The following is a 22,762-nucleotide window of genomic DNA, read 5'->3' on the forward strand; positions in this document are numbered from 1 at the left end:
ATTGCAAATGCAGCGTTGACTAGACTTGCTATTGCAGAATAATTCAGCAATAGGCTTTTGCCTATTACTTGATTATTTCCAGTTGTCAGTACTGTTACTTCTACTCCTCTACAATTATTTGACAACTTTAGTTACTAGTTACCTTTCAGATATAAATTATGATATTATGAATGAACCACTTTAGCCCTATTTTATACCTAGGCTATTTGAAAATAGCCGAACTACGAGCTCACCACGCGGCGTGATGCGACGCGTTGTGGGCTTGTAGATCTGCTATTTTCAAACATGTTAGTGCTTTTACTTTTGGTACTTAAAGTACATTTAGATGCCAATACTTTTGTACTTTTACTCAAGTAACATTTTGAACATGCAAGTACTTTTTCCACCACTTTCACCTAAACATTCACTGTGATATTACTGTTTCATTGAAGAAGCAGTGAACAGGCCAAACGGCATGCAGTGCTGTTCGGGCTAAATTACTTCAGCTGTTGTTGTTGATACTGAAGGCTTTCAAAACATTGCGGAAAATGTATTATTTTTCACGACTTCATGAGACTTCATGAATTTTAAGGAGTGTTGTGGTCAATAGTTGGTTTGGTTTGATATCAATGAGAGATTGTCTGCTATACTAATACATACTAGATGCAGAATCAATGCATAAAGGAAACCTTCTATGATGGCCATCTTTGCAGAGAGAACTTACAGTATATCTATCCTTATATATTTCTATACTAACAGTATAGGCACCAAATGAACCTTTACGGGTCCATTTGGTTCCATTTGTACCCTCTTCTGCGTTAGATTAACACTGGGGATTTTACTGTGTATATTACTAATGGGTAAAAGATGCGTGAAGACACGTTTTCAGCTGTTGGTATTCAATACCAGTACACACCCCCAGTAAGGCAAAACAAGGGAGGTTTATTTGTTTGGCAGAGATAGAGTGCAAAGAGACTGACACATTAGAAAAGGCAGTGGCAAACAGAACGTTCTTTACCTTTCTTTTAAAAGAACTGCAGAGAGCTGTAGCAGACCTGCAGTTTGTCTGGAAGTTAGTTCCAGATGCGTGGTGCATGTAAACTCAGCTCTGCTTTAATAGGCTCTATGCACAGCAGCCATATTGGAAAGAAATTGGGCCTCTTCTTACTTCCTTCACTGGTGTTACCAATGATAATAATGAAAGCTCTTTTCCATTCTGGTCAGGGTGCTGATAACATGCATGTTGGCTCACTAGAAACATGCCATTTTGGTTCCCAAATGTGGTTCCATTTGTACAATCTCAGAGTTATGGGGGTCCTTGAAAATAAGACAACCACTGTGCCACACTAAATGGAACGGAGCCTTAATTAGTATTATTGGTAACACCTGTGAAGGAAGTAAGGAAGGGGCCCAATTCATTCCCAATATGGCTGCTGTGCATGGAGCCTATTCTGGGCACAGAAAGAAGTAGAACGAAGAGGCAATATCCCACTAGCCCATTTAGACCAAGACCCCATGGGTCTTGGTCGTTTCGACCAATGGGCTCGACTGAACGAGTTTGCGCACGGAGTTGAGTGACGCAAAACGTGTCACATAGACCCCAAATAGGCCCCGCCCGTCACATTTCCCAACCCGGAAGAAGGGGTGAAAAGGGAGCATGCGCTGGGTGAGCAAGTGAATGGGCGGGGATTTTCGTTACCTCTTCTATCATTTTTAACTCTATGCTCTAGACCTGTAAACCTATACTGTACGTTGTTATACCTTTTGATCCAGGAACGCCTATGTCATTTTTGTTGCTATACAGCTGTTTTTCAGAAAACCTAGGTTAGGATTCAGAAGGCGTTTTTAGTATCAGCCTCAGGTTTAAATAGGCTGGAGAAGGAAGTCTCTAAACACTGGCTCTATAACCTGACCTTCACAGACCGCTGGCTGCAACGCATTTATCTTTTCATCCTAGAGTTTCTCTGACTTTTTTGTGTGTGTGCGTGCGTGCGAGCGAACCCCTGCCTCTCTCGTTCTCTCTCTCAGCTACAGCCCTACTCGCCTCACTTTTTTGGCTCTTGGGACAATTTGCTGCGTATCACAATGTTCTCAAACGTGGACAAGCAAATATCATTCAAAATTCTATACTTCCAACGACAAACTGTCAAAACTTTTTGGATAAGTGTTTGTCACACTCCTGCTTGTGGGGGATGGACGTGTATTTTAACAAATTAAGACCTGAAGCCGATTCTACAAATGTCTTCTAAATCCGAACAGTATTCTGAAAAACGTATGTTTCTATGTTAGTGGTTGCTCAAACTTTTTCAGGTCAAGGACCCCAGAAGCAAAGATTTGAAATCGCTTTAAAATAATATATAAGATTTGCACACATTTTCACGATTTTTCAAAAATAGCCAAAGTGTAAAATTATGCTTTTTAGCTCAAATCAAAAACTGACACAGATGCATTCCAGGTCTTAATGGGTTAATCTCAGACGAACATACTGCAGCTCGACATCATTCTGTGCCATTCACGGATAATGTGCCATGTTGCGTGCATCACAATCCTGGCCATGGCTGACATCCAAAACCCACCGGGCTGTGACTTTGCTGCTCTGAACAGCAAATTGCTAATCAGTGAAGTCATCAGATTAGGTGAGTTCTCAGCTGACTCAATATAAATACAACACCAGCAGTAAGCTTGCAAAGCACTGCACCATTCAGGTGAAATGTGATGCTTAAAGGTTCGTCAAACTATTCAAAACACCAGACAAACCCACCTATCCTTGAAGGTTGTTATATCTTTCTTTCTTTTCTTTTTTCATTGCATAAGCAAGATTTTTTAAACAGGGCCTATTTTTTTTTCCAAGAACAATTCAGACCTTATGCAACATTACACTCAAACTCATTCAAAACTAGAAAGCGTGCTCCGTGGAGCGCATATCTCCGCCAGGCTGGGTGGATTACCTCAGGGCTGTGTAAGTCGTGGGTTGTATCTATCAGCACCTGAGGAAACTGCCCCCTATGGGCAGTGGTGTAAAGTAACTTACATTTACTTAAGTACTGTACTTAAGTACAATTTTGAGGTATTTTTTACATTTATTGAGTATTTCCAATTTTCTGTACTTGTACTTCTACTCCACTACATTTCAGAGGCAAATATTGTACTTTTACTTCACTACAATTATTTGAAAGTTACTAGTTACTTTGCAGATTATTGCAAATTATTACATTGTAACACATACATTAACCACTTTAGCCTTATTTTATACCTAGGCTATTTGAAAATAGCAGATCTACAAGCTCACAACGCGTCGCGATGCGACAAGCTTGTAGATCTGCTATTTTCAAACATTTTAGTACTTTTACTTTTGGTACTTTTACTCAAGTAAATTTTGAATTCCGGACTTTTACTTGTAACGGAGTACTTCTACATTGCAGTATTAATACTTTTACTTGAGTAAAACATTTGAGTACTTTTCCCACCACTGGTCCCTCCCACTATTTTTGGAAGTCTATTGCAGGCAAACAATTGCAGCCAAAGTAATTTAGCCCGAACAACACTGCCGTTCGGGCTGTTCCCTGCTTCTTCAATGAAACAGTGATATCACAGTGAATGTTTAGTGCATGCATAGCCCATAATTTCAAACAACATATGGGAATTACATCTCAGCCTAGGGCTATTTGCATGGAAATATTGTATTCATATTGCAATACGGAGGCTGTCCACCGAAACGCTACATTTGCAATGTTTCTCTGGTTTGTGTCAAGGTTTCTATACCAATGTGTACATGTCTATTCGTGTGTGTTTGTGTGTACACAGAGCTGTGTGTGTTGTTCAGCATGAGCTGTCGAGAATAGTCACCCCACCCCCCCCACCCCTGCCCGTTTATTGATTTTACTACAATCCATGTTCTATCATACCAGCTCACATATGATGTGGGTGACTGTGTGTCAATGTAAACTCTGGTGCATGTGTGCAAGTGTTATGTGTGTTTGGTCATGCGTATGATGAGAAAGACTGAGTGTGTGTGTGTGTGTGTGTGTGTGTGTGTGTGTGTGTGTGTGTGTGTGTGTGTGTGCGTGTGCGCCCGCGCGTGTGTGTGTCTGAGAGAGCCGGTGTGTGAGACTGTGTATGTACTTGTAATACTACTTGTGAGGGACAAAGATCTTCACAAATACAGTAAATATCTTGTAGTCTGTTTTAAAAATATCCACCGATGTATGCACACAAGAGAGTAGCATGTACAACTTAATCTGTTCCCAAATTTGGGAAATAGACGGGCAATTTTCCTGGTATTCACAAGAGATATGGTTTCATGGTAAAATGCATATATATATATATATATATATATATATATATATATATATATATATATATATATATATATACATATATATATATATATATATATATATATATATATATATATATATATATAGTCTTGTGTATAGTTCAGTGCTAGTGTTGCAAACTGAAAATAGCACATCTAAAAGCTCACAATATGTCGGAATGTGATGCGTTGTGAGCTTGTAGATCAGTTATTTTCAGCGTGTGTGTGTGACGTATGAGTGCACGTGCGCATCCTTGCGGGTGCAGTTCTTTCATTATGAAATGCAAGTAGCCTACTTTAATTACATGACATTCATGTTGTGGATAGCATCACGCCACGCAGGATGTGATGTCATGGTCTCATTTCCTGCTGGGAGAGGTAAATGGTGGACATTAATATTAGCATTCTGTATCAGTGGTGGACTTCACGGATAAAGCTTTATTTGATAAGGTTTCGACTGTTAGAAAGGAAATCTATTGTTAATGAACAATGCACGAGAGATGTGTTCTAGTTGGAAAACCTGGATAGCAGTGTTAATTTCGTATTTTTTGACGAAAACAAAATAAAAACTTTTTTTTAAAACCTAACATATGATGACTAAACTATATGACTAGGGACTAGAGGAGAAGAGATCCAGTAGAAGTAAGACAAGTCGTATAATGCTTGGTTGCGCACAGGTGTCCTGCTTCGAAAATAGCCAAAAATAGCTCACAATGTGTCACAGCAGTGCACACGTTGTGAGCTTGTAGATCTGCTATGTTTGGCACGCAGCTAAATATAAATCAGTTATTATGATGCCATCATGGCCAACAAAATATGTTTTAGTTGACTAAATCAACTGCAGATTTAACTCAACTAAAACTAGACTAAAACTAAAACATTTCAGATGACTAAAATATTACTCAAACTAAATGGAATTTAATTCAAAAGACTATGACTAAAACTAATTAAAAATGTGCTGTCAAAATTAACACTGACTGCTGGTTTGAAATGCACTGGCTTTTTTATTCGTGAATAAAAACAAGGCACAAACAAAGGATATTCTAGTTTCTATCGAGCCACACCATACATTTCAATGTCTTTAATGTCTCTATAGAACAACAAATGCATTCACTGAAACATTGTGATGAATATTAGGGCTCATGGGTAAATTGTATTGAAGAGTGAAACTGCACAGCTGTTGTCTTAATATGTATGTAAACATGGACTCAAGCCAAAGGATTAACGGCTAAATAAGACTTTCAATGCATTATTATTCCTGCACTAATGAGCATCTGACAAAGGACATCTATCACCAACAAAGCTGAATAAAAAAAAAAGCACGAGAGTCTAGTGTTGGCCCAAATGGCAGAATCAGCATGAAAACATTTTTCTTACCCAGGCTTTATTTGCCCTATACTGTAGGTGGGGGAGTGGCAAAAGGACAGTGAGGCTGATAAGTTTGTGTTGATTGGTCAAGCCTGTCCCCTGCCATATCAGTCCTGGAACACACTCACACAACTTGACCACATTTCTGAGCCCCAGATTTTAAATCCCTGAAAATGCTGCCTCATAAAGAACTGTGCTGAGGCAAGTGGGAGAGCTGACGGACACATCACCTGGATGTGCCAGTCGGCACCACCAGGGACAGCGGCAGGACAAGGACACGTCAATTTAGACTTGATTTATTAGTCATCGTTTGATGTTATAATGTATTCTACAGTGTGCACTGTTGAGGTGATTAAATTAAAACTGTGTAATAGGTCCAGCACCAGCTCAGTCAGTATCAGAGGCATAATTTCAGAAAAGTAGGGGGTGGCAAAATAAAAACGTTACCACTTATAAGCCCTATTTAAAAGGAGAAGGAAATATGCTTGAAAATAACTGAATTTGAGCTTAATGTGAACACTAGGGGGTGACAATTGCCATCCCCTGGGACTCCAAATGACACCCCCTAACCTAAAGTATACCTAATAGCTTGTTTTAATGTGGTTAAGTAGAAGAGCACGCACATCCAAACACTTTTTAAAAAGCCAGGTGCAGGGCAGAAGAGAACAACATTGAAAGAAATTGCTTGCAGACTCTATTCTTTCCCTTAATGTGGTTTACACACCTTTTAACCCATTGAGATCTGAAACCGATTCTACATGTCTCCTAAATGAAAATGAAAAACCTATATTTCTATATCAGTGATGCTCAATCTTTTTCACGTCAAGGACCCCCAAAATTATATGTATTTGGCCGCGACCCCCATCAAAATATTTTGTTCCAGGGACCCCCCAGAAGCAAACATTTGAGTTAAAAATGTTCGCTTTAAAAATATATATATTCAAAGATTTGCACACATTTTCACGATTTAAAAAAAAAAGCAGATCTACAAGCTCGTAGCGCGGCACTCGGTGCCGCGCTATGAGCTTGTATATCTGCTATTTTTGAATAGCCCAAAGTGTAAAATAATGCTTTTTAGCTCAAATCTAAAAATGACACAGTTCCAGGTCTTAATGGGTTAAATATGATGTTATCCAACATTAAGTACAGCCTATCAAAAGGAATTGAATTCAGTCTGACCAAGCAGGGATAAAGAAAAACACATCCCCACGGGGTATAAAAAGCAGATGTATGCCCCCCCCCACCCCCCCAAGATCCCCCCTCAGCAAATTGAACCTTAGACAGGGGATTGAGTCTGCAAAGTGGAACGATGTCCCACCCACGTCGTTGTGCAAAGTGGAGCATTGCTGCTCCACTCACTTGTCCTTGGAGGACAATCTGCTTTACCCTCTTGATGAAAAACAAGAGTGCCTGTGGCACCTGTGGTACAATCTTTTCTAATCTTTTTTTTTCTCCCACAACAAAGCCCTGTCACTGAGCGCACTGTCAGCACAGCAGGGCACATCCTTGGGCCAAAGAGGAACAGCATCAGTCCTGGCGCAGTGCATTGTAGATTATTGATCGCTGGTGGTTTGTAATGCACTCGTACGTATTCGAGGGAAGTAGCAGATCTACAGGCGGGATGGGGTGCAGCAGTGGAGGAGCAGGAGCATGTGTACCATCCAAGCAGACTGATCATGTGTCATGTCTCCCATGCAGGCCTACATGCTTTCTGTCTAACCAAAGAAGCACGAGTGGAACTTATGGGGTCAACGTGGATGAGGTTTGAAAGGAGATGAGTTTCAGCAGTGTTTCCGTAACAATGGGACTCGGGACCAATTTTCCCGACCCATTGTCGATGCAACAGCGGTGTGCGCTTGTAGATCGGCTATTTTCACGAGTTAAATAAGGCTTACGTACGTAAGCGATTCATTCGTAATGTATTTTTGTATGTTTGGGTCCCGTGGAGACACCAAATGTATATTTTGGGGCTCGGGCTGAAAAGGTTTGGGAACCCCTGAGTTAAAGGACCATAACAATGGTCTGGTTAGCTCATTGACTATGACTCACAGTACATTTATAGTGACATAACTACAGTTTTCCAAAGCATAACAAGGTTTGATAGATTTTTGAGGGAGCCATTAGATTCGGTTAATTTCACTGTACGGGCGTATCATGAAATTGTAGGAGTGCAGGTACAGGCAGAGACATTACGGAGATGTATTTCTCGTTGAAGAGCCAAGTAGCACTCTGTTTGTTTCAGACAGAATACAACAACAACAAATACCTGTTGCAGAGGTAATTACGCGCGTGTGTGTGTGTGTGTGTGTGTGTGTGTGTGTGTGTGTGTGTGTGTGTGTGTGTGTGTGTGTGTGTGTGTGTGTGTGTGTGTGTGTGTGTGTGTGTGTGTGTGTGTGTGTGTGTGTGTGTGTGTGTGAGCGAGTGTGACGGCCAGGCGGTAATACACGGTCGTCAGTCGCAGCAGAGTGAATGAAAGAGGGGGAGAGGAGAGACAAGGGAGGGCGTATGATCCCATCCCGTCTCCCCATTGGCTTAAAGGACAGGCAAAACGGGGAAGTGTCCCCATTGGCTTAAAGGAGGGAAGGACAGCCAGGACAGCCAATGATCGAAAACATGTTGCGAATCTGTCGAGGATGACTAGTACATGTAGGTCAGTCAGTCTCTTCATAGACCCGGTGCTCTTCGAGCACCTGGTAAAAAAGTCCAAAGTCCAATATCTATTGATGTAGTACTGGCGTGCTGGCAGAATCCTCACCTCCTCTGGTCTGCTTGTTCTGGAACACAGAGTAGAATGAGTCATTAATCATTAATCAACGATCAACGATTTATTGATGTCGTTTTGATACGATTCATCAAGCTAAATCCTCTTTCACAGTCTGCACTGGATGCTTTAAATGTCCCACAAATGTCCACAAGCTGTGAGATGTCCCTCAGCTCCTCACATCTAAGTGTCGCAGCCACCATATTTGAGAATGTGCTGATTGTCCCTTGTTTCAGTTTGTGTCTCACAATGTCCTTTAAATCAGCATATTCACTGTTCATGGCATCCATAGACTGTGGGCCATAGAGAATGGCCTGGTACTTCTATGCCAGCACAGCAACATCTGTTGATCCGTAGTCAAAACTGATGTCTGAACTCAATGCTGCAATGTCAAACGCAGACCACTCTTTTAAACCATCCACTGGAAAACGACCGTCCATCCAGCCTCTGATCACACAGGCTGTGAATAAACAGAGTCATTTCCCTGGTAATATCCCCATCAGACTCCCCCGCATCGTTCAGGTACTGCAAACGCAGCTTCTCGATCTTTGCTTTTGCAAGGCAATGCCCTTCCATCACCGCCAGGTTGCATCTTTTAAGAGAAAGGCAGAGTTGTGCCAGCTCGCTCAACACATCTCCAAGAGCAGTGAGTGTAACCTTGTACAGTACTTTGGATTACTCAGCTTTTTGTAGCAGTATTTTGCCACTGGGACTCCATTACCACTGTATGTTGTTGTTCTGCTGTATTCCTCAAGCACAGTGTAGTTCCTCAGAACTGTGTTGTACGAACTTCTATGAAGAGTTTCCCCTTCTCGCATCAAAGGCACATCTTTCCAAGCATCATCAATGCCCAAGTCCTCCTTGGCTGTGAGATGTGGTATTTGGCGTCTTCATTAACTAACTGAAACTAACTGAATGATGCCACCAAAGTCAGTTTTGTAGTTGAGGTTGATTGCCTCCCTGGATTTGATTTACAGCACGCACTATAGCTAACTATTTTGTGCACTGTTATGTCTGTGCTCTCATCTACTATCAAGGTATGCCAGAGGGCATTTAGAATATTGCACATAGTCTCATTCTGTACAATGTCGTTGATTGAGTTCACAAACTCAAAAGGTATGGTTTTTGCTCCGCCAGTGTTCTGGTATACTCACATATTTTGCATATGATCATGGATTTTTTTTTAACTCATTCAGTGCCAATTAAATAAAAAAATAATTGCGAACTGTGCCAGCAATTTTTCAATTTTCTTATACCTTTTTCAAGTAGTCACATTATATTTATCTCCAGTATAATCGATCCCCTGATGGGTGCTAATCACTGAGGGTTGCACTGTGTGGTTTCACAAATGTCAATGAGGTCATTGGACCTTGTTGACATTAATTGTCTGCCTTTTGAAAATAACATTGAAATATACATAGTAAAAAAAAAGTGCTCAGGAGCCGAGATACAGCCTTTTTCAGTAATAAGTTAAACAAGAAGTGAATGGAGCAGCAAATCTTCAAATGATGATATCTTGGGTTCTGAACGTCCCCCCCCCAAAAAAATATATATATATATATATATTTTGCGACTGTTCATGCCTTTCGAGTCGTTCCTCTGCATTCTGCAGCAGCAACGCACCGATTCCAATGCCCTGCTTGCGCCATCGTAAAATTCCAGGAGCATTCTGATGGGTTTTGTGCTGGAGGTAGTCCATTTTCAATTTGTTCCACATTTTCCCTTCAGAAAAGTCACCTGGAACTTTGGCTTCGCAACATGTTTTGCAGAAACTGTAACTCCTTTCTCATCCGAAAATTAAAAAAATATCTCCCAGTTTCACATGTTGTTCGTCTATTTGAACAAACTCCGCCAGCCACTCAGTCCTAAAAAAGAGCAGTTTCTTTCTTGCTTTGGCTGGGTTAGTGGTGTCCATAGCTCTCGTCTTTTTAGGAGGCTGACTTGTCATGATTTATCATTAAGAGAGACCGCTGCAGAATGCGAGTACTGTACATGCTTGTTGTGTAGCTTAACAGTAGCTACTGTTTGTTTGTGGTGACGTACAGTAGGTCACGTAGTAGTACTGAGTGACAGACTGAGACACACACAAACACACAAAAGACCTGTCTGTCGCCTGTGTAATCTGTATGCAACATAAGTGGGTGTAAATGGGGGCTAGGTATTACTGTAGATGAGACTTGGAGTCGGGGACACTTTCTTTTAGCAAACTTTTCTTTTTCTTTTTACACTTACTTTTCTGTGCACAACATATTTCAGATGTGAACGTTCGGCCGTGCACGGGCACACGCTACAGGGAACATTAGTGCTTGTGTTATTCGAAGGCATGGCGAGCACTATGTTAACAGAAATAAATAACTTTGTGATCCTAAAAACCCCTTGGTCCGTCCTTTGAGCCTTAAGACCGGGAGAAGCATCAGTGTCATTTTTAGATTTGAGCTAAAACGCATTATTTTCCACTTTGGATATTCAAAAATAGCAGATATACAAGCTCACTGAGTTTGAGAACCACTGATATTACAGTAATATAAGTTTATTTAAAAAAAAGTTAGGATTTAGAAGACATTTTGTAGAATCTTCCTCAGGTCTTAATGGGTTAAAAAAAAAGGAAAAGGAATACCAACCGTGCTCATAACAAAAAAGCCCATCAGGAAAAAGAACATAACAAAGCTGCCTGATGATAGAAAAATCACACACAATATGGAATTGAACAGAACGGGTTACGAGAAGAGCAACCTTATCTAAGATGTGGTCTCTTAATTCTCAACAAGAAGAGACCACATCTTTCTATGTTCCCTGAGTTTAGCATTAGGCTTGGGGTTAGTTTTGACTCTAGAGGGAGGCATGCTTTTGTGCACACATTTGAAAACATCGTTGGCCGTGGTAGAACATAACATTATCAATTGATTTAATGAAAAGAACATGAAAGAATTATAAAGCTGCCTACTGTTTAGGCTGAAGTGCTTTGCAGCAGAGCAAGGCAACCCGACCTTTTGTTTGAATCGCAATTTGTTTTCGCAATTAAAAATCCAGGACTGTTTGTACCATGTTATGTTGAACTCCTATTTTGTTAACTGAAAGTCTTATTGAGATGTTGAAGTGGTTGCTGATTCGTAGGTTCCAAAGATCAAATTGAATATTGAGTTGGTGTTTGTGTTTTTGTTTGCAGTTCACTTGAAGTTTGTGGCTCGCCTTTATAGGAAGAGTGAAGTCTTGGAACATTACATTGGGTGTATTGTTATTCGTTATAGATCATTCAACAGTGCTGTCTTGTAGGAGTATTCATGCAAGGAGAGGCAATAAAGACAGAAACAGAGAGAGAGAGAGAGTGTGAGTGAGTGAGCGTGAGTGTAAGTGTGTATGTGTGCGTGCGTGTGTGTATGCATACATTGGGGTGCCTAGTGGCTTGGCCATGTACTGTACTGTCCAGACCAAAAATGCTCCTTGTGAGATGCGAAAAACCGAGTTAGAATCCGACTCCCGGTCTTGTCTTACATCTCTCTCTATCTCTATCTCTATCTCTCTCTCTCTCTCTCTGCTCTCCTAAGAAATAAAGCATAAGAATACTATTACTTTTCTTTCTTTCTTTTTCTTTTAAAGCAGTGGTTCTCAAAGTTGGGTCTTGAGACCCCCAGGGGGCCTTGACCGGGTTCCAGGGGGTCCCCCCCAGCTAATTTATTGATAATTTGGAACCAAATGAACCCTTATCAGTTCTGAAAGTGTACACATGGAATCAAATGGACCCGTGAAATTAAAAAAGTTTGTTTTAAAGGTACTTTAACATTAGTCAAGTGAAAAACGTTCCTGTTTAATTTGTATGTAGGAACGTTTTTGGTTTTTGGTGTTTTTTATTCAGTCTGGCACATACACACACAGGGGAGCGACTCTGTGCTGCTACTGTCAAGGCTCATGAATTCCATCATAAGCCGAGTGTTGGCTCTACAGTACATGTTCAAGGCTGGGCCGTGAAATTGATCTTTTCATAACAGACACAGCCACTGGTAGAGCCTATTAGTTTTACATAAACATGAGTGAAGGAGCAAAACACTACCATTTTATTAATAGCATAACATTAACATTTTAAAAAGTAAGGTCTTTTTTTCTTTCCAAGTGATTCTCAATGTGGATTAAATTCCGGGGACGCCCAGGTGTCCTTGTGGGGGTTCTAGGAGGTCCCCAGCAACTACTTTAACCTATTTTACACTCGTTGTTTAAAGGACAACTTCACCCATTTTCAATGTATCTTCATATAATTGGTCCTCACTAATGCATATTAAAATATGGTACCTTTCTTTCTACTCACTCTGTGTCTCAGAGGAGGGCTGTGGACAGTTCAGAGACAGGAACATGTTTGAGAGCTACCTCGCATCACTCAAAAATAATAACTGTGTCACGTACGCCCAATGTGAATGCACCTCAACAACCCTTAAAGCGGCACTATATGTCACTTATTTTAATGAATAAAATGTTTAAAATGTTTTGTCCCCATGCTCTTCTATTGAGACATTTAGATCGTGTCAAAGCAGGTCATGTCTCACCTACTTTACAGTAGACGCAGAATCTGACAAAAAAAAAACCCTGCTGTTCCAAGATTCAATTTATCCCCTGAGCAAGCTGGCAGGCTCTATTAGCTCAATTGTAAAAAGTTCAGCACTTGAGCAGGAAACCAGGTTCAAGTCCGGAGTATAGAAGAGGAAAGTTACATAGTGCAGCTTTAAGTTATACTTCATCGTATACGACTACAGTATCAGGCTTCAGTGGTCCTATATTAATGTACATTAGACTTATTCAGTTTTCAGGGCATAGATAAAAAAAGGGTTGATTCATGTTCAGTAATGCTGCAGCAGGTACAGAGGAAGACAGGCCCTCTAACCCATTCAATCCGGGGACGCATCTCTGTCATTTTTAGATTTCTTTGGCTATTCAAAAATAGCAGATGTACAAGCTCAAGCTCATGAGCTTGTAGATCTGCATTTTTTGAAAAATCGTGAAAATAATGTGCAAATCTTTGAATATATATATATTTTAAAGCCAACATCTGTAACTCAAATCTTTGCTTTTGGGGGTCCCTGGAACAAAATATTTTACAAATGTTTGCTTTAAAAATATATAGTTTTAAAGATTTGCATACATTTTTTTTTGTATATTTGCTATTTTTGAATAGCCAAAGAAATCTAAAAATGACAGAGATGCGTTCCCAGATTGATTGGGCTAAATGAGACATTGTGGGCTGTCATGTGGTTGGAGGATTTGCTACAGGCATACAATGAAGATTTATGATGGACTAGCTGGCCACCAAACACACACAAATGGGGCAGATATATACATTACACACTCGCACGCACGCACGCATGGGCACACAAACAGGACGAACTGCAGATGCCTATTAGGCTCTTGGGAGATCTGCCAAAAACCTGTCTGACTACTGTAAGTCAATCCGCACACCACGTACTGTACAAAGCAGCACTATGCAAATCACGACCGAAAAAAGTTGAGTATCATCACTTCCTGTAACTTTAGTTGAGAGTGATTTTTATGTATTAACAGCTTAACTAAGGCAAGCATAGTTAAGCTGGTACCCAGATACATGCTGGTGAACTCTTATTAATGTACACTCCAGTGTGTGTACTGTAGCATTATGTGCAGGCGCGCAAATCCCGTAGCTTCAGATTGGAGTCATTTAGAATATTACAAATAAATGTTAAGATTTTTGATAATAAATCAGTAAAATCAGGCACAAATAAGAATTAAATAACATAACCCTAACCTAACCCTAACCCTAAAACCGAAATAAAGTAACCAAAAACCGAAAAGAAACTAACAAAATCCGGCAAAAAATAGCACATTTTCGTGCTCACACTTCGCTTTCCGGTGCCTGCGCACTTCGTGCGCGGCTGACCCCCCACCCCAGCCTCAAGCCAGATTTTCGCCCCTGATTATGTGTAACACAGACTTCGTAGGATCTGCATGCACTTATGGGTGTGAGTTCTTATAGGCTCTATTCACAGCAGCAATATTACGAAGACATTCACAGGTGTTACCAATGATACTAATGAAGGCTCTGTTCCATTCTGGTCAAACAGAGTCAGGGTGCTGATGTTGTGCATGTCGGCTCACTGGAAACACTCGACCAGTGGGTCTACAGTTGGGGTCCAGGGACCCTCATGGGCTTCCAAATGGCCCCTTATAGGTGTGTAACTCTGAAATTTGAGGGTAAAAAGGGTAGATCTCTGGGGGGTTGACACCGGTCAACTAAAGTATATACAGGTTTAAAGGACAACTTTGCTTTTTTTCAACCAAGGTTTATGTTTTAGATTGTAATTAAAGTAAATAATAGATGAGTGTTAACAAAATAATATTTACTGCTTTCTATAGTTTTAGCAATTTTCGTGATCTTTTTTACAGTGGGCGGGGGCATTCTGTCCAGTGGCTAAATATGTCTTTTTTTTACACAATAACCCGGCGTTTTCTTTATTATTATTTACAGTAGCTCTTCTAGCCCCCATTAACTCACATCTGGCCATCAAAGACCACAGGACCTTTTTTATTGTGTAAAAAAGGCATATTTAGCCACCGGACAGAATGCCCCCGCCCACTGTAAAAGATATCGCTAAAATTGCTAAAACTATAGAAAGCAGTAAATGAAAAAAATATATAACACTCATCTTTTATTTACTTTAATTACAAGCTAAAATATAAACCGTGGTTGTAAAAAAAAAAAAAGTTGTCCTTTAAGTGGTTTAGAGCAACCCCCATGCCAGCCGGAGTGCCGGAGTGGACAGCACAGTCCAGTCACGTTTCAGTGAACACCAGAACACAGCAGCAGTGCAATGTCCTGTTGCTGTTTAAACTGCAGCTCGGACCACTGGGTTATTTTCCAGAGACTGAACATTCTCTAGTCTAGCAGAATGCCTGGCGGAGGTCCAGGGATGTCGTTGTTACTCTTCTTTGGGTTCTGCAGAGCAGCGGTTCTTAAACCTTTTTAAACTTTTTTTTGTAGTTGAAAATAGCAAGCTCACAACACGTCCCATCTCGAAGCGTTGTGAGCTTGTAGTGGTCTGAGGACCCCCAGTGGTCCTAGGGGGGTTCCAGAGGGTCCCCAGCAAAATGTGTTAATATAGGATCACAATCATTTTAACCACCTAATCCATTTATATGTAGGACATTCAAAAATAGCAGATCTACAAGAGCTTGTACATTCATCTTAACACATCAAGTGCCAGAGTTTTTTAAAAACAGGGTACATCCAGTGCCAGCGTTCTTACCGTTTACGCCGATCTGTTTAGAGCTGTAGACGCCTCCACGAGGACCCGGATGTAAACAAAGGGTGTCTGAGCGATGGTCGAGGGTCCCGCCTAACGACTGGAACAATAATATTTCTAACGCGATCCGCCATTGCAGAGTGATCGCCCGTCGAAAATGGCTCGTTTTCACCACGGTAAAAAGATATGGAGATATGGACCCTTTTTCTCAAGATCCTATCATTGGAGCGGACGGAAGAGACGTTTTTTGGGCCCTTGTCACATCCGTCCAGTTTGGCACTAAATGTGTTAAATTTAGATTTTTTGAAACACAAATCTCAAATCACAAATCTCTTGTGGGGGTCCGTGGCACGAAACACTTTCAGATGTGGGTCCGTGGTCATACATATCAAGTTTGAGAAGCACTCGCAAATATTGTTAAAGTGGTTAAAATGATTTAGATGCTATATTAACTCATTTAGATGGGAACCCCCTGGAATGGAACCCCCTCAAAGACCCCTGGGGGTTCCTGGACCCCGCCTTTAGAACCACTGCAGCAGTAGCCACACAAAGTCAGTGTGCTACTGTTGTAATGAGGCTGTCTGTTTGTCCGTGCACAGTGGTATTTACAGTATGTCACAAATCTGTCCGTCACAGCGTTGGAGGCCAGCACTGGTGTTCCACGAGACAAGCCAAGACAAGCACATCCATTCAGAAGATACATGCCTCTTTGAGAAGCCATGCCTGGCATGGCCCTTTTAGCTAATTGTTGTGCAAAGTGAATCAGTTCTTCCTTGACCCATGACGAACCTTTCTGCAAAGTAACCTTTTGGAGCTCTCCTGATAAGAGACAAACCGAATGGGGCAATAACATAACCTTTGCCCGACTCCTTTGGTGGAGGCAGAAATGATCAAAACAAACTTCCCACCAACAGACATGTTGGTGTGAACGGCAAAAAAAGGGAAAAAACCAAAGCACTCTTGTGGAAAGTTTTAAAAGTCTTTGAATTGGCCTAGGCATGGCAAGAATACAAAATAGTACTTCATTAGTATAACTAGACATGTTGGTACATATGTATTTGTACTCTCTGCTTCCAAAATCAGTGAGTATATCTATCTGAACCTACTCACAAAATGTAATAATGATTAAAACAAAATGTTATCAGATGGCGGTCGGATAACACATTTGACACCGTGGCCCGCGTTGGCCAATTAAAAAGAAAACCCATGCATCATAAATCGTTACTTGATGTCCTTGGGATCCCCCGGCAGCTGTAGCGGCGGCATCGAGCGAGGTGGCGGCCAAATTGATTCTCGAGTCTCTCCTGGTTGGACATAACGAGGTCTGTGAATCCGAAAGGTTAAGGCGCGTTGACATCCGAGCAAAGGCTTTTCCACTCGAGATCCGGTTACATCGAGTAGCACTTTCGCAAATGCTGTTGACCTTTGCGTCTCTGTATGTTTGTGGGTAGGGAGTGCGTGTGGGTGCGTGTGTGCGTATTTTCGCGCGTGCGTGCGTGCGTGCGTGTGTGTGTGCGTGTGTGTGTGTGTGTGTGTGTGTGTTCTTTTAGTGGCCCTAGGCAAGATCTGTAGACAGTCGCCCCCCTCCATGCGTAGGCAGGCACACGTACATCACTGAGGCGTGTTTGAATGCCATCCGTCCGTTAACACGGCATAACTCAGTGGTTCTCAAAGTGGGGTCCTTAAGGGAGTTCCAGGGGGTCCCCAGCTAAATGTGTTAATATAGCATCAAAATCTGCTTCACTCTCTCTCTCTCTGTCTCTCTCTGTCTCTCTGTGTGTGTGTGTGTGTGTGTGTGTGTGTGTGTGTGTGTGTGTGTGTCTCTCTCTCTCTCTCTCTCTCTCTCTCTCTCTCTCTCTCTCTCTCTCTCTCTAAGCTAACACCTGGCTGTACGATTCTGGCAAATTTTGGTATTTTTCTACCTTTCAAAAATTCTTGATTCTGATTGTTCTCTTCCTGGGTCTCTTCTCCCCCCCCCCCCCCCCCTCCCGCACCAGATGGACACCAGGAAGCGCCTGGCCAAGATCGTGCTGGTGTTCGTGGGCCTGTTCGCCCTGTGCTGGTTCCCCAACCACGTGCTCTACATGTACCGCTCCTTCCACTACAACGAGATGGACGTGTCGATGGCTCACATGGTCATCACGCTGGTGGCGCGCGTCCTCAGCTTCTCCTCGTCCTGCGTCAACCCCTTCGCCCTCTACATGCTCAGCGAGAGCTTCCGGAGGCATTTCAACAGGTCAGGTTTTTTGTTTTTGTGCTCTCAAGTTCCTTTTTCCTGCTCTTGTGATGGGTTTTTTAGAAGTTGTACTGTTATATTTGACTTCCCATGTCCTTTTCATACTACCTTGCCACACAGTAAAATGCAGCAAAACCGTATTTTATATTTTGTCAATTGTGGTGGGCAGTGAAAATAGCCGACCTAAAAACTCTGCTTATTTTTTTTCCCCCCTGTGTATTTTTTTTATAATGACATGCCCATTATAGTGGCACCAGGTGGAATGCGGTAAATTGAAACTCCCCCTCGAAAACAAGATACTCCATCTCAAGGGGCTTATCCGCTAGTGAAATTTCAAATATGAATGAATGAACTCCTTGAACTGCCTTAGTCACAGTGGAGAGAGACAGGGAACAGAGAGAACATATTGGAGTGCCATGCAGCAAATGGTCCGGCCGGCCGGGAATCGAACTGAGGATGCACTGTCAGGCATTAGAGCCCATTTGGCTTTTTTTTCTCTTTTTGACTCTTTTAAAAAAAATAGCAGACCCACAAGCTCACAACGTGACACAAGCCAAACCAACAAAACAAGACAAAACACATGCAGTAGATAACTCAAAATTGTCAACCAAATTATCACACAATTAAGAAGTAATAATAAAAGTTAAACATTAGATAATTAATTAACTGTGCAACTAAAAAGCAAAAGAATTTAAAGACAGTGGTTGGGACTGGGGTGGGGGTCTGCGTGTTTGGCTTTGGCAACCGTAGGCAAATAATCTTTTAATTTTAGATCATTATTTGCATAGCAGGGGACCATCTTTTTGTAAATGTTTTCTTTACACTTGGCTTTTGACTTACTCAGTATCTGACTTAAAAAATAGCATCAACCATTCTTTAACAACGCGGCAGGGAAAACCCTGCCGTCTTGTTAAAGAATGGTTGATGTTATTTTCCTCCTCACTGCTGTTAATTACTTTCTGTTATCCAATTAAGTTGATTTTGTTTTTAATGTTTATTTGATTGGATTTTTATCAAATTTGCTTACACTTTGTATTGGATTTGTTATATTGTCTGTCGACATATTTGTGCTCTTTCATTTATTTGACTGCAGTTTGTGGATTTGTCAAATAAAGCAGTAATAGGAGGACATGCTCAGTGTGTACCAATCAGAGTGCCACTCAATATTAGGAAGCAGTTTCTGATGTGACTTTGTGCTAAAGGTAGGCTAATGGAAGTTTCCAGAAGTGTAGTGATGTATAGACCCCTGAGCATTCAAAAATACATTTAGAAAATAACTGGGTGGGAAAGTACTTTAGTTTGCTCCCGTAATTCACTACGGCAGCAAAAAATAAGGTAATCACTGCCAAGACATTCTCTAAATCTCTTTTTAAGTTCTCGCCATTGTGTTCAACTTGTCCAGAGAACTTTTTCACTCCAGGATAGAAACTTCTTCCGAAACCAATTTCTACCAATGTCTATCAAATCGACTGCAGGCAAGTTCTTTTGAAAAGTGAATGAATGAACTAACGAACAAATAAAATACTACTACTACTACTACTACTACTACTACTACTACTACTACTACTACTACTACTACTACTACTACTACTACTACTACTACTACTAATAATAATAATAATAATAATAATAATAATAATAATAATAATAATTAAAGATAGGGTGAAGTGAAATTTTTTGGTAATATATATATTTTTTTTTTAAAGGTTAAAGTACTATATTCTGATCACAGGGGTCTCTCCAGCTCTTTAGTAAACAGAATATAGTACATTTTCAGGTAGGTGACAACATTTAAGCCAATCAGGAGAGAGCACTGAAAATGCATTTTCTGTTTGATAAAGAGCTGGAGAGACATGGGAGACTCATTTTACTGAACAAACACTCTATAGCAACGAGTACTATCAGAATACAGAGCTATTTAACACTTATTTTAACCAAAGTAAATCACTTACCATACCTTTAAATAAACATCACAAAGTGCTTTTGTACTTTCATGCTGGATCAGATTGGCAAAATAATCCTGACAACTAAGGAACAGCACAAAGCCTATAGAGAAAAAAATAACAGCTCCCGATGGAAATCTGCTAAAAGGGCATATGTCATATGTCATACCAGTCATAATTCATCTGACTGGGGATTACTTCATAATAAGGTCATAATACCTCCAGTGGCTGCAAGCCCCATCTGCCATCTTAATGGCAGCTTTTTACAGATGCTTAGAAATAGATCTTTGCAGGAAATAGGAATTTATAATGTAGAGTGTCATGTTTTGATGTTAAGCCTTTATTTTGAATGTGCGGGAAAATGTCAGTTCAGTGATGGAATTAGTTCTCACATATTTTACTTAGCCCTTGCATTAGAAGCCTGCATACACTTTTGGTGTACAAAATAAATAAAGGTTTAAAAAATAAAAAATCCCATAAATACCTGCGCCCACTGTTCCGGTTACCGTCCACTGCAACTATCAATTATCTTGTTAGCGATTATTCTATCTATTCTATTACTTTTTTTGATTAATCGAATAGTCGAGAAGCGCACGTTTTTTTCTATATCAGTGAATCGATGCGATATCCCTATTTTATACTTACAAAAATTGTGAAAATATCCGAACTTGTAGATCAGCTTTTTTTCAGTGTTAAAAAAGTGAACATTGCATTTGTTTACCTCCTAAATCAATCATTTTTAATTAAGTCGATTTTCGTTTTTTTTTAAATAATTATAATTGATCACATTGATTAGTACAATTAAACTGTTTCACCTACAGTGTACTAACATCATCGTCTCTGTATCCCCGTGCGTCCTCAGCCAGCTGCGTTGCGGGCGAGGCACCCGTCCCGAGCGACAGGCCAGCTACCTGCAGTGCACCTCCCATATCCGCCTCACCTCCATCAAGAAGACCACGCCCGCGGCCACCGTCACGGCGCCCAAAGAACTCGCCGCCACTACCGCTGCCAACAGAAACTCCATCACCAAGCAGAAGGTGGCTCTGTGAAAACCAAGGGAGTTGGAATTGGACGTGAATGATTTCTCTATCTCTCTGCGTGTGCGTGTGCGTGTGCGTGTGCGTGCGCGTGTGTGTGTGTGTGGGTAAAGCCATGGAGAGCAGTGGGCCGGTGAAGTTTACTTTCATTCAGAATGTACAAAGTGTATCCACCCGACACAATACGGGGAACAAATGAACAATTTGGAGGGACAACATTCCTCTTTCAAGCAGTCACAGCACCTTGTTTTTCTACAGCTAACAGCCGCCCAGCGTTTTTTTAAAGTTTTTGGGGGAATTCGCTGCCCAGTGAAAAAGCCAAGAAAAGAACAAAAAAAAAAACTCATTCTGGGGGTTTAGGCTGCATATTATATCCAGGCTACTGGGTCAGCAGGCCAGTGTTTCAATGCTGAGTGGACCAAGCCATCTGGAATACAGCATACCTGACATAGAGCTCTTATCCACTACAGCAACAACTAAGTGAACCGTGTGCCATGCCGTGTAACATATTTCGCAGGTTCTGGATTTGTTTCGTGTTTGTAATGCGTGAGCTTGTAGATCGGCTATTTTCCTTTTCTTTTCTTTTTTTGTAAAGTACCTCCCCCTTCTGGGGTGGTTCTGGTCATAATGGAAACCATAATAATGGTTTTGGAAGATTCTGGGTCAAAAAGAGACAGGAAGCTGGTCTCTGTGCGTCATCACTCTTAAAGGAGAATTTTGGACTAAGTTTTTCTTACCTTTTCTATGATGTTATGATATCTTAGGATGAATGGTACAGTAGAAAAATTTCATAACTCCATCCCGGGTCCGCCACAGCTTAAAACGTGCGCGGATAGGCCTTGCGCTAGATCGCATATTTTTGTAGCTTTTTTTTAGATCTGACGTTCATAGTGACAGAACACTATGCAACAAAAAAAAATATATATATATATATAGTCTCGCTAGACGAGATTGAAATCTCAAGATCTTTTCAATAGAAAAGGTAAGAAAAACTTAGTCCAAAATTCTCCTTTAACCTCATTATTTAACCACTTAAACCTCTCTTGGACTTGAGTTACAACCGTACTTTGGCCACTTTTTCCATCTACACCAAATCTCCTCGCCCCAAAATAGCCGATCTTCAAGCCGCGCGAACGCCACGCATTGTGAGCTTTGTAGATCTGCGATTTTTTTTGGGGCTAATGTTCCCCCCAGAATATGGACACTGGGGTTCATGTCCATGGTCAACTGTTCTGACAAAAGGAAGTAAAGCCCCTCTTCTTCTTCATGATATATATACTTTTAGCTGATTCCCGAAATAGGAATTCTATCTGTCACTGTGCCACTGGAGGTCAGCCCCCCCACTGAAGTGCTTTGCTCAAGGACACATGGGGACCTTCTGACTGCCAGGGAGAAATGGAATGCTGCTGCTGTTGGACAAAGTATCTCCTGTGACAAAGAGAAGGGAAATCCTTTTTGAACCAATCAGTTCCTGTTTGGTTCATACAGTATATACTGTACCATATCCTAGACTCAGTGGCCAATTGCAGGTCTCCTCTTTGTATTTCATTTAATGTTTTAGCTAAACGCACTGCTTCAAGGGTTGCTTTATGACTATTGCAAAGCTGTTTGAAGGACTTTTTAATTGTTTACTTTTATTAAGCATTATTAAGCCATCTGTTTAGTCGGGAACAAACAAGTCAAAGCAGCGGTTTCCAACCTTTTCTGGATCAGGGCCCACTTGAAAATCTCAAAGCGTTCGCGGCCCACCCATCTGACCCATTTAACACGTCAGCCTGCCGTGTTAAGTGGTCAGAATGGTGTCCCGCATGCATTTTCAAGGCATGTTTATTTGAATGATCAATCAATGGATTGTGTTCAATAG

At 41.0% G+C, this 22,762-nt stretch overlaps 1 protein-coding gene across 1 annotated transcript in view; it reads left to right on the plus strand.

Moving 5' to 3' along the window:
- nmbr (neuromedin B receptor) overlaps positions 1–20,910 on the plus strand; it is a gene marked incomplete at both ends in the record, with an annotated part of 134,114 nt that extends 113,204 nt beyond the window's left edge. Inside the window, 2 exons of the mRNA XM_084082041.1 lie at positions 17,680–17,918; positions 20,724–20,910. Of these exons, the coding sequence (XP_083938167.1) occupies positions 17,680–17,918; positions 20,724–20,910 (426 nt within the window). The remainder of the gene's footprint in view (positions 1–17,679; positions 17,919–20,723) is intronic.
- Between the last annotated feature and the right edge of the window lie 1,852 nt (positions 20,911–22,762).

This window comes from Gymnoscopelus microlampas, assembly GCF_963454915.1.
Source record: "Gymnoscopelus microlampas genome assembly, chromosome: 16".
Taxonomy (NCBI): Eukaryota; Metazoa; Chordata; class Actinopteri; order Myctophiformes; family Myctophidae; genus Gymnoscopelus; species Gymnoscopelus microlampas.